The 17,259-nt window shown below is 38.7% G+C and overlaps 2 protein-coding genes across 2 annotated transcripts in view; one reads left to right on the forward strand and one right to left on the reverse strand.

Moving 5' to 3' along the window:
- Positions 1-321: 321 nt before the first annotated feature.
- The window catches only part of LOC105037771 (cysteine-rich receptor-like protein kinase 6), a 63,846-nt gene continuing 46,908 nt past the window's right edge, over positions 322-17,259 (forward strand). Inside the window, 8 exon segments of the mRNA XM_073252310.1 lie at positions 322-1,566; positions 13,265-13,390; positions 13,818-13,915; positions 13,917-13,955; positions 14,124-14,334; positions 14,609-14,846; positions 14,958-15,108; positions 15,180-15,540. Coding sequence (XP_073108411.1) covers positions 696-1,566; positions 13,265-13,390; positions 13,818-13,915; positions 13,917-13,955; positions 14,124-14,334; positions 14,609-14,846; positions 14,958-15,108; positions 15,180-15,530 — 2,085 coding nt within the window. The 5' untranslated portion in view covers positions 322-695 and the 3' untranslated portion in view covers positions 15,531-15,540.
- LOC140855573 (uncharacterized) lies at positions 2,447-5,305 on the reverse strand. Its single transcript, XM_073251588.1, has 8 exons — positions 5,106-5,305; positions 4,778-5,022; positions 4,495-4,698; positions 4,300-4,392; positions 4,038-4,139; positions 3,585-3,944; positions 2,569-2,652; positions 2,447-2,500 (listed from the first exon to the last, which is right to left on the reverse strand). Exons 1-8 carry the CDS (start codon positions 5,302-5,304, stop codon positions 2,447-2,449), a joined length of 1,341 nt encoding a protein of 446 aa, XP_073107689.1. The 5' UTR covers position 5,305.

Consider the following 17,259-nt stretch of genomic DNA (forward strand, 5'->3'; position numbering starts at 1 on the left):
TTCCTGCCCAAGCTCTAGGCAGAATTTTTTTTCTCTGCAGCTTCCTTCTCCTATCCAATAAAAGCGGGGTCGCCCCCACCTCCCTTACAATCAAAAAAATAATTTTGATGGTATCCAGTTGTTCCTTGCTAGTTTTCGAGGGCCCTCCTACGTTGACTAAGAGCCCTTGCGCACGTCTAAAGTCTTCAGTCCTTTCATTTTCTTCCAACAAGTTTGCGCTTTTATATTTTTTTATTTATTTAGCGTGGAACTTGACCGCAACAAACGTGAGATTTAGGTTGCAAATTATGCAAACCAGAGAACACCCGTCGATCATACGGTGGGCATTCCATGGTCCTAATGGATTTTTTCTGGTTTGATTAGGCAAAATGATGAACGCCGAGATATAAATATAATTTGGCAAGACAATTGTATCTGGTCTTAACACCTATTGATCAAAGCCATATAGCCATGCCACTGGACGAAACCAAATTCACCATAATTTGTCCCCGTGGGCGTGGCAAATCTCACAATAAAACCACAATTTCGCTTTGACCAAGTCGACCACAGCAGCTCCCAATCTTTCCCATGGCATTTCCAGCTTCCTCCCAGTGCGTCGCCTCGCGGTTCCCTCTAGGTCGCGCCCTGTTTCCATAGCCAGACATACTTAACATCTCTGTTCTGCCGTGTTCAGACTTCAGAGACACGGTGTTCACATGCAACCATCGTCCATGGTATCATTTCGCCATGTTTCCTTCCCTTTCTTCCTATGCCTTCTCTTCCTCATATTCCTTTCCCCTCCCACTGCCGGCGATCCCCTCTACACACAGTGTGGCACCACCGACAACTACACCGCCAACAGCACCTATGAGTCCAACCTCATGAACCTCCTCCTCCCTTACCTCGCCTCCAACACTTCTCTCTCCGGTGGCTTCCTCAACGCCACCGTCGGCCAAATCCCCAACCAAATCCACGGCCTCGCCATGTGCCGCGGCGACGCCAACGCCTCCGTCTGCCGCTCCTGCCTCAGCGACGCAATCCAAGACGCCCCCCAGCTCTGCTCGTACAACAAAGGCGCCACCGTCGAGTACGACGACTGCCTCCTCCGCTACTCCAACCAGCGTTTCTTCTCGACCATCGATACCTCGATGCGGGTGTTCATGTGGAACGCCTACAACGTGACCGACCGCAGCCGGTTCGACAAGATTGTGGACGAGCTTATGAGCAAAATCACCGATTGGGCCGTGTCCAACTCGACGAGGAGGTTCGCCACCGGGCAGATGGTGAACTCTACCAAGGCTCCTTTTCCTGAGATATATGGGCTGGTGCAGTGCACACAGGACCTGTCGCCCAGCCAGTGCCAGCAGTGCCTCCAAAGTATCCTTCAGCCGAGACCGACACTGCTAGAGGGGAAGCAGGGAGGGAGGGTAATCGCAGCGAGCTGCAATTTTAGGTACGAGATATACAAGTTCTTCGACGGGGCAGCGACGCTAAGACTTGAGGAGCCGCTGGAGAACTCACCGGCGCCGGCGCCTGCCACGTTAGTGCCTCCACTTATCAACCCTCCTAATGAAGAAGGTAAGAGCGGTAAGATTTTTCCGACCGGTACTAGCGAACTAGTTGCAATAGCTTCGGTTTATCGACGGTGACGTAATAGGGAATAGATGAGTCCTTTCTACTCTGCTTGAGATCCAGTCATTTCTAATCTGTTTGCTAATATCCTATCAGTTTTGAGTTTTATGGCTTCATTTTCTTTTTGTTTTTTGTGCTAAACGTACGTTTCTACGTAATTTAGTTGAGAGGTATATAAGAATCTAGGATCTGTCTACTGAAACTTAACAGAGTTCTCCTTTGGTCTTAAACGTTAGTCTACAAATGTACACAGATTCTTGGTTGATCGTGAAAAAATATAAGTGGTGGGTGATCTAAAATAACAGCAAAGATCAGCCTTTCCTTATTTGCCTGCGGTAGAAAACAAAAGCAATATTGTGTAAGCAACAGAGTGGGCACTGATGCCTAGTGCTGTAATATAAAAAGGTTATTTCCACAAAGGTTTTGCCAGCTAGCACCAGTATATAATTGTTTGGTCAAAGGTAGTTCACACTATCATAATTACACCAAATTAACAATTCCTTAGGATCACAGGCTGATTACCAACCTTAGAGCGTGAATAGTTTGCACATGGATTCCTCATACATAGCAATCCATTTTGGAACTGTAATTCTGCTTCACATCTAACCTGCTTGAGTTGGGATCCTCTGCAGTGCATATTTTGCACCGTAGAGAGCTGTACAACCTTTGATCACCCTCCTCAATCGATCATGGAAACCGACGGCTTTTCAGCATCCAACAGCGATGTACAATATTTGGCATGCAACATTCTGCCATGTTTGACAGCCGTCCATCTACACAATCAGATGATGTGGCAATGAGTGAGTACCATGCAGCCCTCTGTGGTGTCAAACATTCACCGCGAAGGATCCAAACTCCATCCATTTACCTGATACGCTTTGGTCAATGCCTAACAGACAAGAATCATAGGGTTTATAGAGTAAATATTAATAAAAGCTTTCCCACAATATGACTGACCTCAATTTCCATAGATGCCACAAACATTTGTAACATACAACAAAGATGCACTAATGCGATGTATGTCTTAACCAACAGCTCCCACTACAGGAAAAATGGCCATTAACGACGCTATTAATGGTCATTAACGACGCTTTAAAGCGTCGCTATTCGGCTTTACGACGCTTCGAAAAGCGTCGGCAAAGCGTCGACTATGCAAGAGTGGGGACGAATATCGCCGACGCTTTGTAAAAGCGTCGTTATTTTTTAACGACGCTTTAAAGCGTCGTAAATATTTACATTAACGACGCTTTAAAGCGTCGTTAAATTTGTCTTAACGACGCTTTAAAGCGTCGTTAATGTAAATCTTTACGACGCTTTAAAGCGTCGCAAAAGACAAATTTAACGACGCTTATAAGCGTCGTTAATGTAAAAATTTACGACGCTTTAAAGCGTCGCAAAAGACAAATTTAACGACGCTTATAAGCGTCGTTAAAGGTTTTAAGAGGAAAAAAAAATACAAATATTATTTAAAAAAAAAATAATACAATACATTCCTGTACGAAATCATATCACACCTGTACAATACAATAAACATGTACAATCACCACATTCACATTCACACCTGTACAATCACCATCATTCACATCACCTGTACAATACAATAAACATGTACAATCACCACATTCACATTCACACCTGTACAATCACCATCATTCACATCAAAAGCAAGCTGAAATAGAAAATTTAATCAAACCAAAAGACAATATTTTATATAAATAAAAATAAAGTATTAATCGTCCATTACAATCAAGAGTAATATAAATAAATATAAAAATACAACAAAAATAAAATAACATCAATCTGCAGGCGGATGGTCGTCGTTGTCTCCACGTGACGTGCCGCTATCTCGATGGGTGTCTGATATGTCAGGAGCCTACAAAAAATATATCAAAAGCATGATTTGCATATCTATAAATAAAATATATAAATCATTAAATTAATACAAAAATATATATTTAATATTATGTGTTTACCTGAGATGAACCATACATCTCTAATAAAGATGTAAGGCGATCAATCTGTCCCCTCATGGCCTGCATCTCGGCACGGCTCTGTCGCATCTCCTCCATCTCAGCGGCACGACTCTGTCTAATCTCCTGTATCTCCGCCTCGAGTCTGCGAACGCGTGAATCCTGAGCATCTGTTGCAGCATGCTGCGTATATCTACTAACCTCAGATAACTGAGTGGGGGTGACTCCTACTCCATAACCCCTCACTCGGCCGTAGCGCTCTGGTCCCATCAACTCTGTGAATACCTCGGCCTCGATACGGCTCTGCTGCGTAGATGCTGCGGACTCGTCGTCACGCTCCGCAATGAGAGATGTAGCCCTCTCCTGTATTTTTTTTGAAAACAAGAGTTATACATTAATAGCTAACAAAATTAAATTTAAATCATTGCAAAAAATATAATATTAACAATGCCGTACATATAAATCTCTCGACTCATCTCGAACAAAAGTACCATCCTGATGAGTATGAGTCATCCGGTAAAACTCCACTTGTCCGGGTTCCCTCCCATGCTCATCCTCCTACACAAATAATTTCAATTTTAAGCAAACAGTTATGATAATTTAAAAAAATATATGAGTATCATGATACAGACATGGTCCACGATACATAATGATATTAGTTATATAAATATTTGAACATAAAAATTAAAAGTTAATTATGAAAGTTTAAGGAACATACAAACTCCTGTCGGAGTCGTGCATAACTCTTCGACCCCGATGTATGAGGAACAGACTGAGCTGCTCGTGCAGCTCTACCAATAGCAGAATAAGTCTGTAAAATAAAGTAAAGAACTTGTTATATATACAATATATAATAAAAATCAATATTTTTATAAAATATTTAAGAAAAAAAGATAATAAACAGATAATATACCTGTGCCCTCTTGGAGAACCAGTAATGAACCAACTCCATCCACTGATGAGGGGGTACATCAGGAGGACAATTCCTAGCAACCTCCTCCTCTGTCATACCCTGTCTCATATAGTCCTTCTTCAATTGTGCTTTATATTCTTTCCATTTGCGGTTGAGAGACTTCATTACAAAATCATGAGTGGATGGAGGGAGAACAAACTTGCTCTATAAAAAAAAAAGTTAAATGAAATAAATTATATAAATGATTAACAATTAATATACAGTATGAACATCAATTCATTACCTCTATAACTCGGAGGAGCTCAACTTTGTACGTTGGAAGCATGTCATTCCATTTTGCATAGCCCAACGGACATAGCTGAGGCCTCCGAGCAACAGTCCCCAAAAATGAAGTCAATAAGCAGGCAGCTTTCTTAATTGGCTGACCTAGCTGATTGCACTCCACAACAATCCTCTCGCCCTCACGCATCTGCCACACATCTCGTACTACTGTGGGTCCGCGTCTGGGGCGTACTCTCCCGGATCCGTCTGCAAAAAATACATAAAAGTAACTATATCATAAATATACATAAAATGAAATAAAAAAAAATTACATGAAAGACAATATATACCCTGCACGTGTATCTCATCATCTGGCTGATGAACAGGAGGATCGTGCTGTGCTGATGATGAAGGACAGGGCTCAGAATGCTGTGCAGCTGAACTGGCCTCAGGCTGCTGTGCTGAAGAAGACGTACCGGCCTCTGTCTGTGAAAACTGGAACTGCACACCAGCATATCGTCCCCTGCGACGCATGATGTCACCTAGCATTTATATAAATAAAAGGTAGAATCAGTTAATATATGGAGTAAAATAACACAATAATTAATGCAAAATATATACATCATAAATAATTATTACCAGTAACAATCAAGCAGTAGTGTTTTCTTCGAATTCTGTTCTAACCAACGTCGTCGTAGCATTTAAATCATCAGCTGGCACAAAATTGTAGGGCATACATTGTGTATAAGTGTCATCGTCATCATCCTCCACTTGGTTTCCCATATCATATAAGTCTCTAGGTTTTGTTTTGATGACAGTAAACCAATCTTTATCTTTTGCGTCTTGTACATAAAATACTTGACGAGCTTGAGATGAAAAAATGAATGGGTCATCCTTCAATAACACACCAGTGTGTATCAACCTTGAAAAATTTACAAGTGTAAATCCATTTGCATCTTGTTTCAAACCCCTTGGTGAGTTTATGTCTATCCAATCACATCTAAACAGTACTACTTTAAATTTTCCATAATAATCCAACTCATAGATATCTTTAAGTGCACCATAATAGGATTTTCCATCCGCTTCCACCATAACACCGCTATTCTGTGTTTTTCTAAATTTCTCCCGTTTTCTAGTATGAAATTTAAAGCCATTAATTATGAAACCATTATATCTATTCACAATCTTGTTAGGTCCTCGAGCAAGAGCTATTAGTTCATCTGACTTATTTGTCTCCATCATCTTTGATACCTAACAAAAAATGATATGACGAAGTACAGTTGAGTTATCTGATATTAAATATGTATCAAAAATTAATATATCCAATAATTAAATATAAATCACACCTGATTCGAAAGCCACATAGGGAATAACTCGACCAACCATCGCTGTTCAATCCTTGCATTAGGACGAATGTTATGATTGGCTCGTCTCTGATAAATTAAAAATTCACTGCATAAAATATAAATATATCATTTAGAACATTATATCTAATATAAAATTTAAATTTTGATGTCATTCCTTAAATATACTAACCTGCGATGGTCAGATATTATGTCACTATGAAGTAACACATAACGATGTGCTTGTGCTAAGGATTTTTGATCAAGTACAATACCTTCACCTCTTCCCAAGAATTTTCCAGCAGTTAAGAACTTATACAGTTCTGCATTCTCCACAAAGTCATTATGCCGTTGAGGTCGACTAAAAATAGTCTCTACACCTTGAAGATATCTTGAACAAAATGTCAAACATTCATCCGCAATATATGCTTCAGCAATCGAGCCTTCAGGATAGGCTCTATTTCGCACATAATCTTTAAGACGCACAAGATACCTTCAAGAATTAAATATTTATTAAAATATCAGTATGCTGTTGTTTCTAATAAAATTATCAAAAGATTTAAGGTTTGTAATAATACCTCTCAATAGGATACATCCATCTATAATGTACCGGTCCACCAACTTTAACTTCTGAAGCTAGGTGAACGAGCAGATGTACCATAATAGTGAAAAATCCAGGAGGAAAAATCTTTTCCATCTGGCAAAGTGTAATTGCAATATCCGATTCTAACTGATCAAGTTCCCGAGGATCAATAACTTTGGAACATAATGCCTTGAAGAATGACGATAATCGAAGTACAATTGTAACAACTTATTTCGGCAGTGACGATCTTAAAGCTATTGAAAAAATATCTTGCATCAATATGTGACCATCATGACTTTTAAGATCTGAAAGTTTTCGATCCTTTAGATGCACACATCGTGAAATATTCGATGCATATCCATCGGGTACTTTGATACTTTTCAAAACTCCCAAAAAATTATCCTTTTCTCGAGCAGACATTGTGTAACATGCAGGAGGCACATAAATTCTATTATTAGCAAGCATTTTAGGATGAAGTTCCTGTCGGATACCCATTTCTTTTAAATCAAGACGTGCCTTCATGTTATCTTTGCTCTTTCTATCAAGGTTTAAAAATGTTCCAAGTAAATTATCGCAAACATTCTTCTCTATATGCATGACATCAAGATTGTGCCGAATAAGATTATGTTTCCAATAAGGTAAGTCAAAAAAGATACTTCGTTTTTTCCATAAATGTTTACTTGGCTGTTGTGTAGATGCTATCTGTGTGTCTTCCTCATTTTCATCCTCGAAATAATTGTCTGGATCTTGAAACAACTCTGCATCTATAGTACTGATACTGACTTCCTCTGGTAACCCTTCGTGCACTGAGCTTTCAACATCATCCCTTCCTCTTTTTTTAGAGGACTTTGAGTGCTTACCATAGCTGTAATTCATGCCATCCATTTGTCTATGAACATCAGTTCCAGAAGGTGGAATAGGGGCACATCCCAATTCTATAGTACCATCAAATAAATCTTTCTGAAATCGAAACGGATGATTTGCTTCCAACCATCGACGATGTCCCATGTAACAAAATTTACCTCCATGTTTTAACCAAATTGAATGTGTTGAATCTCCACAACAAGGACATGCGACCCGTCCCTTTGTACTCCAGCCAGATAAATTGGCATATGCTGGAAAATCATTAATAGTCCATAACAAAGCTGCCCGTAGTTTAAATGTTTGGCCGTTGGAAGCATCAAATGCATCAACACCCTCCCACAACTGTTTCAATTCCTCTATCAAAGGCTGTAGAAAAATATCAATATCATTGCCTGGACCCTTATCTCCTGGAATAACCATTGACAAGATAAGTGATGATTGTTTCATGCACATCCACGGTGGCAAATTGTAAGGTATCAAAACGACTGGCCAAGTGCTGTAGGTAGAACTCAGGGTCCGAAATGGATTGAAGCCATCAGAAGCTAAGCCAAACCTAACACTGCGAACATCAGAGGCAAAATCAGGATGCCTATCATCAAATGCTTTCCATTGAAGACTATCTGCAGGATGTCTCAACATTCCATCCTTTGTACGTCCTTCATGATGCCATCTCATTGATGAAGCTATTTTTGATGATGCATAAATCCTTTTCAATCTAGGTATAAGAGGAAAGTAACGCAATACCTTGGCCGGTTTTTTTTTACTCCGCGTTGCATCCAATTCATTCAGTACATCATCTCGATCTTCTTTTTGTGTTATCCATCTTGAAGATCCACATACATTGCATGACTCTTGATTAGCATTTTCACCCCGATATAACATACAATCCTTCGGACAACTATGAATCTTTTCGTATCCAAGATCTAATTCCTTTACTACTTTCTTGGCTTCATAATACGATGGTGGTAAACGAGTGCTTTCTGGAAATGCATCCTTTAATAACTTGAGCAGCATGGTAAAACTCTTTCCAGACCATCCATTCAAATATTTTATATGAAATAAATGTACAAGAAAAGAAATCTTAGAAAATTTTGTACAACCCGGATATAATTCTTCGTCTGCATCTTTCATTAAGGTGTGATAACGAGCTGTCTCATCATTAGATGTATGTATGGGCTCCTCAACATGCATACGTTCCGTATGCGTACATCCATCAAACATCCCAACTGTTTCTTGTATACTACTGGATTCTCCTAAATTTTGAACATCAAATCCAAAAGCATCTGTGATCAAACCCCTTATATCATCATCTCTTGCAGAATTGTCTTCTAGGCTAGTGGATCCGCAATGAGTCAGGGGTTGGTTACATGATGATGGCAACATAGATTCTCCATGAAAAATCCAGTCGGTATAACCTCTTAAAAAACCATTCCATACCAAATGTTCTTCAACATTTTGTGGATCTAAAGAAGAACTATTTACACATTTCCGACATGGACATAAAATCTTTCCATTCAAACTACTTTTCTCCATACCAAATTTAATGAAGTCATGAACTCCATCTAAATATTCTTTACTATTCCTTGGTTTATTTATCCAACTTTTGTCCATTGTAGGATAAAACTGACCGAACTTGCAATTTATCTAAAAATAAAAAAAATTATACAATCTATATTAATGCAATGAGTAAAAAATATCAGTCATTTCATAAAATCCAAAAAAATAACAGCTAGATAAAGTTTACATAGTAAATGCTTGCTATCATCAACTAATAGGTAAAGAAGGTCCTATCCCATTCAGAAAATGTATTAATTCTATAGGTCAATTACAAAAATCAAATGATATGCAACAAGAGCCGAAAAAAATTTCGGCAGCATTTTCCCTTAGTTCTTCCGTATAGGAAGAACAAAAGGAAAATACCATCCGAAATTTTTTTCAAACCTCTCAGCATACCATTTGATTATGGTAATGACCTATAGAATTACTCACATTTTCCAAACTGTCCATACTGGACAATCAATTGATCAATGTACATAATTCTTTTATCCGTACAAAAATAAATAAATGTACGGATATAATAGAATATGTACATTAATCAAAAGACGGGTCTATGTTTCGATGCAATGTAATTTTTTTTTAAAATTAATTCATAATTAACATTGCCTGGCATTAAATTCACAACCATCACAAAAACACCCATGAAAATCTACTTAGCATGCATTTGAAAATCTAGCCATTTCTGTGATAAAAAGTTGCAACTAATACTATAATTTAATGAGAAATTATCAACCAACTTGAATATTTCACAATGATATAGAAAACTATGCACCATGTGCTCATAATCTCCATATAACATAAAAGATATTTAACTTTTCAATCACAACAAAATGATCTTTGATCAGATGGCTGCGGATGAGATGGACTTGTTTAATCCCAATGACATCCCTCTTCTCCATGCACTCAAAAGCAAGACGCTGAGGTAAAATGGTTGGATACAGTGGAGTACCACCTTGGTGGTGAGTGGTACCTCTCTTGCTGGTTGACTGGCTCTGGCACAGCAACAGGGGAAAAAGATAACAGAGGTGTTTGCCCTGTGGCAGCTGAAATTTATACATGAAGCTTGTGGCTCTAAACAAAAGCTTACTTCTAATGGTGGCCTGCCCATCACTGCAGACCAACAATCTCTAACAAGTCCGATGGAAAAAGTTTTAGAATGCCTCACTTTGACTTGGTCAACCAAACACTTTTAGGCCTGTGATGAGTGAAGAACCGTTATTATATAAGGACGAGAAGATTCGCAGTTTGCTCTTTGCTAAGGAATTAGATTATTCTTTTCCAAGAACTAAGGTTCTGATCAGGGTAGGACGAGAAGATTTATCATTATTCATTTGCATAATCTAATAACATAAGTTATAGTGAACTAGCATCTTGGTGCCATGTAAAGGACTTTTTCCTCTCTCTCTCTCTCTCTCTCTCTGTGCATGCACGTGCATGTGCACGCCTGCACATGTGTTTGAGCCGAGATGTGTGTGACATATGAATTTACAGAAAAAAAAAATCCCATATGCATAACTATGATTTTGTTGAGACTTTTAATATTTCTAACATAGAGTAATTTTCTTTTATCAGACCGCTCATAAGTCTCGGTCTTCCAATTAGACTCCACATAATGAAGGAATTAAATATAAAAGAAAGGCTATGCACTAAGAAAAAAAAAAAAGGCCAATACCTAATCAAGAGGGGTCAGACGAAAATATTTCAACCAAAGAAAAATCTCACCTCTTGCTAATGAAGAAACAAAAAACTCTTTCGTGGACAATTTACAGGCGAATTCCAGTAACATACTCAGGTAGTCCAGCAAGAAGAGCTTCTTTCACTAAAATAATAGGGATAATGAGTATATAGAAAACAAAAAGCCTATTCTTTTTTTTTTTTCCATGATGTACATGGTAATTAAAGGGTAGAACACTTTGCAAGAACTAGGAGAAATAGGGAAAGATTTAACATGTTAATAGACTGTCTCATATAGACCCTTTCTATTTAGCATTTCAAGTCCTCACTCACGGATCTCTACGCTCCAACTCGAGGGGGAGTAATGGAATCCTAAAGATTCTTCAAACTTTGCGTTGATAGAATTCTAAAAATTCTTCAAACCTTGTACATTTACCTGCATAATTACCATGATTATTTGGTCGATTTGAACAGCTCAGTCATAAATTGATTTATAGGATCTAATAAGAATCCTAAAGCTTGTTCAAACTTCTCACAATTATCAGCACACTTTTCACAAATATTTGGTTAACTTGGGCAGGTTTGTCATGAACGGATTTACAGGATCTAATATAATTTCAAATATTGATTTATAAGATTTGTGTACATCCTGAATTAATTTTATAAACATACTAAATTTGTACAAATGATGTATATATATATACCTCATTGCTATGCTCAATAAAATTAGGTTATTCTAATCTTGCTTATGATCAAACAAATTAGTTAACTTTCTGCACAACTTCTATGTCTACTCTAGTATACTCAATCCTCAATCTGCTACAACAAATCTGCCTTGATGTAAAGCACAAATCAAGTCAATGTGTGCCAAAGATATGGTAACACCAAATAAAACATGCTGAATGGCACATCATGCAAATCAGAATTCTCACTCTTATTGATTCATCTCTCAGCTATAACCCTGAAGCGTAAGAACATATATAAGCATAAAAGTTGAAGTGGTGTGAACACAAGTAAATTATTATACAAAGAAAAACAGAGGAAGGGAAGTGAGAAAGCACAATAATTGATAGGAGATCAATTAACAGGATTCTGAGAAAGCACAATAATTGATAGGAGATCAATTGACAGGATTCTGTCATTGGTTCCTTTTCAAGCAGATACACAATTGGAGAGCAAATCAAAAAAACACATGGAGGAAAAATGCGGCCTTTTTACAAGTTCAAAATTCATCACTTAACAATAGAAAAGAATGGATCTTTTAAGGAAATTTTAGCCTTCTTTTCTGAATGGCTGCTTAATAACCTAAGATTGTCAGCTCTCTAGGCCTAAGTCCAGTACAAAATGAGTTCACATGCTGCAGGATTTTATGTACATAAAAATGGTTACAAAATCAGGCACCAACAATTTCGGAGGCCTATGTGCCATGATACAAGAAAATCCAACAATTTTACTGTGCTTAAAACATGTGTCCTCGCAAGATGACCAAACTGGCGATTTTATCCTCCAAATCCCGGCCAGCAGCTGCCGGAATACCTCAATCGACCAAATCCCGGCCAGCAGCTGCCGGAATACCTCAATCGACCGACCGCTGACCTCTCTGGGGACTGAAGACCCCTTTTTCCGATGATGAGGGAGGGGAAACCGTCGGTTTGTCTTGATCCGGTGGTTCCAAATTTACCGCCTGCGATTTTTTTTTTTTTTTTTTTTAACAATGGGTTGAACGCCGGTGATCTATTCCGGCACCCCCTTTCCGGTCAGCTATAAAAACTTGATGCCGGCCCAGATGGTTGCCGGCGTCGGGTCCGGAGGTGATAAAACCCATCTCCTCTTGAATCTGGACGAGATTCAAGAGGAAAAAATTGAATTTACGCCGAAAAAAATCATTATGAATAACATATCTTACTTTTGTGCCTGCGAAGATGGCCGCCGGGAGGGGAGAGGAGAGGAGGGCCGGTGGGGAGGGGAAGGGCTTGGACCGCGCGGGTGGGCGTCGACAGATGCGGCAGCAGAGGGGATCGAGCGACGGACGGTGGTGAGGCGTGGACGGCGGGTGCGCGTGGACGGCAGCTGCGGTGCCGGCGGCGGAGATGGGCCGGGGTCGGCGGAGAGGATCGGGTGGAAAAAATGAAGGGGCGGCGGTAGATAGATTAGGGCACGGGCGGGGGTATGAAGGAACCTAACGACGCTTTTTAGCGTCGTTAAATAATGACGTAAAAAAGCGTCGGTATTGTTTTTATTTCACGACGCTTTTGCTAAAAGCGTCGGCGTTGACAGTGCCCAAATTTCTCGACGCTTTTAAGCGTCGTTAGATATCGACGCTTTTTAAAAGCGTCGGCAGGTCAGCGCAACCTGCCGACGCTTTCCAAAAGCGTCGGCAAAAAACGGTCGGTATTTACCTATTTTCTTGTAGTGTCCATGTCTTGTTATCATCAATATGTCATGTTGATTCAGAAATACAGATGAAAGTGGTCATTTATCAATGCAGGAAAGAACAAAAATGTCATTGGTGTGGTCCTTGCTATTGCTATACCTCTAGTAATTGCATTCGTGCTGATCTCCATAATTTGCATTTGCATCTGGAGGAGAAGGAAGCCGGCTGTAAAGTTACCCTGTAAGTAACCCATGAATTAGATGCTTTCTATTGTTTCACAAAATATCCAGTTCTTTTCTTTACATTTTTGTTGGAGAGCTTGAGCAAGTTCTACCAAGAGGGAAAAAGGATGAAATCTTAGGTGAAAGTTACTATAGACGTTATGACCAGAAAGTTTTACTGTAAGCAATAAAATGCAATGCATGCTTGATTATTTATTTTAATGGCCATCAATAAGCCCATAAAAACTAGGTCCAACAGCCCAGAAGTTACCGCCTTGAGAGGCAACAACCTATATATTGGTCTTGATTTTAGAGCTGGCTAGGTTTAATTGAGCAGTAACATTTTCTGAACTTTTTTTCCAAGTCCAAATATCTAATCTTGTTATCATCATTTGTAAGATTCAAAAGAAATTTTTGTGAATAATTTCAAGATTCTGCTCTTTCAGTAGATGGTAGTAGCCTGGAGGGAATCACAAGTGTCGAGTCCCTATTACTTGATATATCCACACTACGAGTTGCAACAGCTAACTTCTCCGAAGAGAACAATTAAACTTGGAGAAGGTGGCTTCGGTGCAGTTTACAAGGTATCATGGTAGCCTATTGCATTAATTTCTCTATAATAATATTAACAGAATTGTGCTCCAATGTAAAAATTTATCATATCTAATCTTCTTGATCCTAATCAATTCTATATATATCTTTAATTTCTTCTGGTTCTATATAATTCCTGTTAGTCTCATGATTCTGTATAGGGACTATTACCTGATGGACAAGAAATAGCAGTCAAGAGGTTATCAACTAGTTCATCACAAGGATTCAGAGAGCTGAGAAATGAGCTAGTTTTAGTTGCAAAGCTCCAGCACAGGAATCTTGTAAGGCTTATGGGTGTTTGCTTGGAAGAACAAGAGAAGTTGCTTGTTTATGAATATGTGCCTAACAGAAGCCTGGACACCATTCTTTTTGGTATAATTTCTTCCCGCACAAAACTGACCTTTAGAAACTTGTGCAGTGAACATAAATAATAGAGCCGAACTATAACTTATCTTGATCCTGAATCTAGAACTTTGATGTTTGTTTTAAATGTTGGCTCTCCTCTTTCAAATAAATCTAGTTGTATTTCTAGTGTAACCCTTAGTGCAGAAGAAGCAGATGTCTGACCATCTTACATTCAAGCCCTCTTTGGACTTACTCTAATATGTATTGCCTTAATTGATTATCAAGTTTGTATATGACATAGATCCTGAGAAGCGCAAACGGCTAAACTGGGGAAAAAGGAACCAGATCATTGGCGGGATTGCTCGAGGCCTACTGTACCTACATGAAGAATCTCAATTAAAAATTATACATCGGGATTTAAAAGCCAGCAATATCTTATTAGATGCAGATTTGAACCCAAAGATTTCAGACTTTGGGTTGGCTAGGCTTTTTGGTGGGGACCAAATTCAGGGCATCACGAGCCGAGTTGTTGGAACATTGTAAGTAGAAATCTTGATAACTTATGCATTCTCCATCTAAAAGAATAGCCTATGCATTCTAATGATGGTTGCTCAAAGAGTGTTTTAAATAACATATTCATCTTATTACAGTGGGTATATGGCACCGGAGTATGTCATGCATGGGCAGTTTTCTATCAAGTCAGATGTATACAGTTTTGGTGTTCTAGTTTTAGAGATCGTGACAGGCAGAAACAACAGTGATTTCTCTGGTTCTGAATATGCTGAAGACATAGTGAACCATGTGAGCTTTCAACTGCATAAATACAATTGTATTTTCTGTTCTAGATGACTGAATCAATTCATTTCATGCAGGTCTGGGAGCGGTGGGTCAAAGGAACAATTTTGGAGATATTGGACCCATCTTTAGGCACACATTGCCCAAGGAGTGACGTGTTAAGATGTGTTCACATTGGCCTATTGTGTGTCCAGGAAAATCCATCTGATAGACCCAACATGTCACAAGTTGTTGTGATGCTCAACAGTAACTCTGTCTCTCTCCAGGCTCCTTCTAGACCAGCATTTTGCAATGGACAGAGTGGCATGGATTCAGGTGATTATTCAAATGAACCTGATTTATCTGGAGGTACGCATGACCAATCTTCAAGCAAGTCAATGCCAGTGTCAGCAAATGAGGTGTCGATTACAGAACTTGAACCTAGATAGAAGTATGAAGGTAAGTAGAAGAAGGTTGATGAATATCTTGAACAATTATTGTGATATCCAGCCCTAAAACCCCACCCCTTGCATGAATCTTAGGGCATGAAAAAGAAAATAAAAAAAAAAATAAAATAGAGAAAAAAAGGAATGTTGAAGACTCCCACTGGGAGTCTTCTTCCACAAAAGCCCATCAGGGAGGAAGGCGAATCCGGGAAGGATTCGGCCTCCTCTCTACCCTATAAATCTCCTCCTCCTTCCTTCAAAGCTGTCCACGATGAACACCAGTCTTCTCCCACTCTGTTCTCTTCATTTTCTTCCCGTTGAAGCCGCGGATGCCCTCACCTTTGTCTGCCCAAAATCATCACCGAAAAACCCACCAAAGTTCGAGGTAAGCTGGACCCCTCTTTTTCTTTCTCTTCCTGTTCTTCCCGTGCCTTTGTGCATAATCGATGGCCGGTAGGTTTGTCGGAAAGCACAAAAAATAAAAATAAAAGGTCCTATTTTTTCTCTATTTAGATAAGCCTTTTTTTTCTTTTTTGCTGGCCACCGGTGCCGCCACCTGTGGTGCCGCATATCTGGATCATGGCCCTCACCCTCTCTATGACCCTCCACGACAAGTTCATGGCCGCCAGCGAGCGGCCAACAGTCAAAATGAAGAAAAGCCCTCGAATCCCCTATTTTTGGATCATTTCCCATGTTTTCCCACCGATTGGTCCTTGTCATCAGGTCATTTTTTGCTCCACTGCTATTAGCCACTTGCTGTCATACCCTACTGTTGGTCTTTCGATCAGGAACCATCACCCATGTCCCTCCTCTACTCGGCCAAAAAAAAGAAGAAGAAAAGAAAAGAAGAAGAGAAGAAAAGGAAAGAAAAGAAAAGAAAAAGGAAAGAGAGAGAAGGGATCTCTCTCTTGTCTCTCTCTCTTCTATAGGATTTTTCTCTCTACACCATCTTTCTCTCTTTAGTTGATCCACAGACCCCAATATAAACTCAAAATGATTTTTCTAAAGAGGCCCAGCATCGCTTTGATATCCATGCAAGATGTCAGATCCAATTCCAACCATGTCAAATATCTTTGAAATTCTCTATTGATGAACTATGTTGATTGATTTTAATCTTGATTTCAGTTCATGCTTTATGATTTCTTGATTGAGTCACTTATATCTAATTCTCAATTAAGAGGTCCTGTATTACCTCGATGCCCGGACAAGCTGTTGAGCCAACCACTCAATCTATAGTATTCTTTTCTTATGATTGAATTTATTGAATAAAAATTAATTATATTTTTAATATATTAAATAGGTTTGATAAATTCATCAAGTGAAGTTTAAAAAGCTAAGACGGAAAAGGTAAGTAACCCTGACACTTCTTATTTGTTTTTAAAATTATCAATAATTTTATCATGAAAAGAATTATTCTATATTTTTTTAAAAAAGGATCAAACATGTGTATTGTGAAATTCATGATTTATGATAAAATAATAATTTATGACATTTTAATATGAATGACTTTTTATGAAATATGAACTTCATATTTATGAAATATATGTCTGATTATGAAAAGAATGATTTCATGAATGTTGTATTGTCAAAAATTATTTATTGACTATGAGCGCTATAAAATTATCTAGTACATTATTTATGCATGATTCAAGAAAGTAGGATTCAATGAAGCATGATTTTAGAATACTTGATTTAAGAAAATCTGATTTAAGAAGTATGACTATAGGCTCTC

Source organism: Elaeis guineensis, chromosome 2 (assembly GCF_000442705.2).
Source record: "Elaeis guineensis isolate ETL-2024a chromosome 2, EG11, whole genome shotgun sequence".
Lineage (NCBI taxonomy): Eukaryota > Viridiplantae > Streptophyta > Magnoliopsida > Arecales > Arecaceae > Elaeis > Elaeis guineensis.

Coding starts and splice junctions, on each gene's coding strand:
- LOC140855573 (XM_073251588.1), bottom strand. CDS start 5,304: ATGCTAGGTGACATCATGCGTCGCAGGGGACGATATGCTGGTGTGCAG. Junction 3,945..4,037: donor ATGAGTCGAGAGATTTATAT/GTACGGCATTGT, acceptor AAAAAAATACAG/GAGAGGGCTACATCTCTCAT. Junction 2,501..2,568: donor TGGCATCTATGGAAATTGAG/GTCAGTCATATT, acceptor CTTGTCTGTTAG/GCATTGACCAAAGCGTATCA.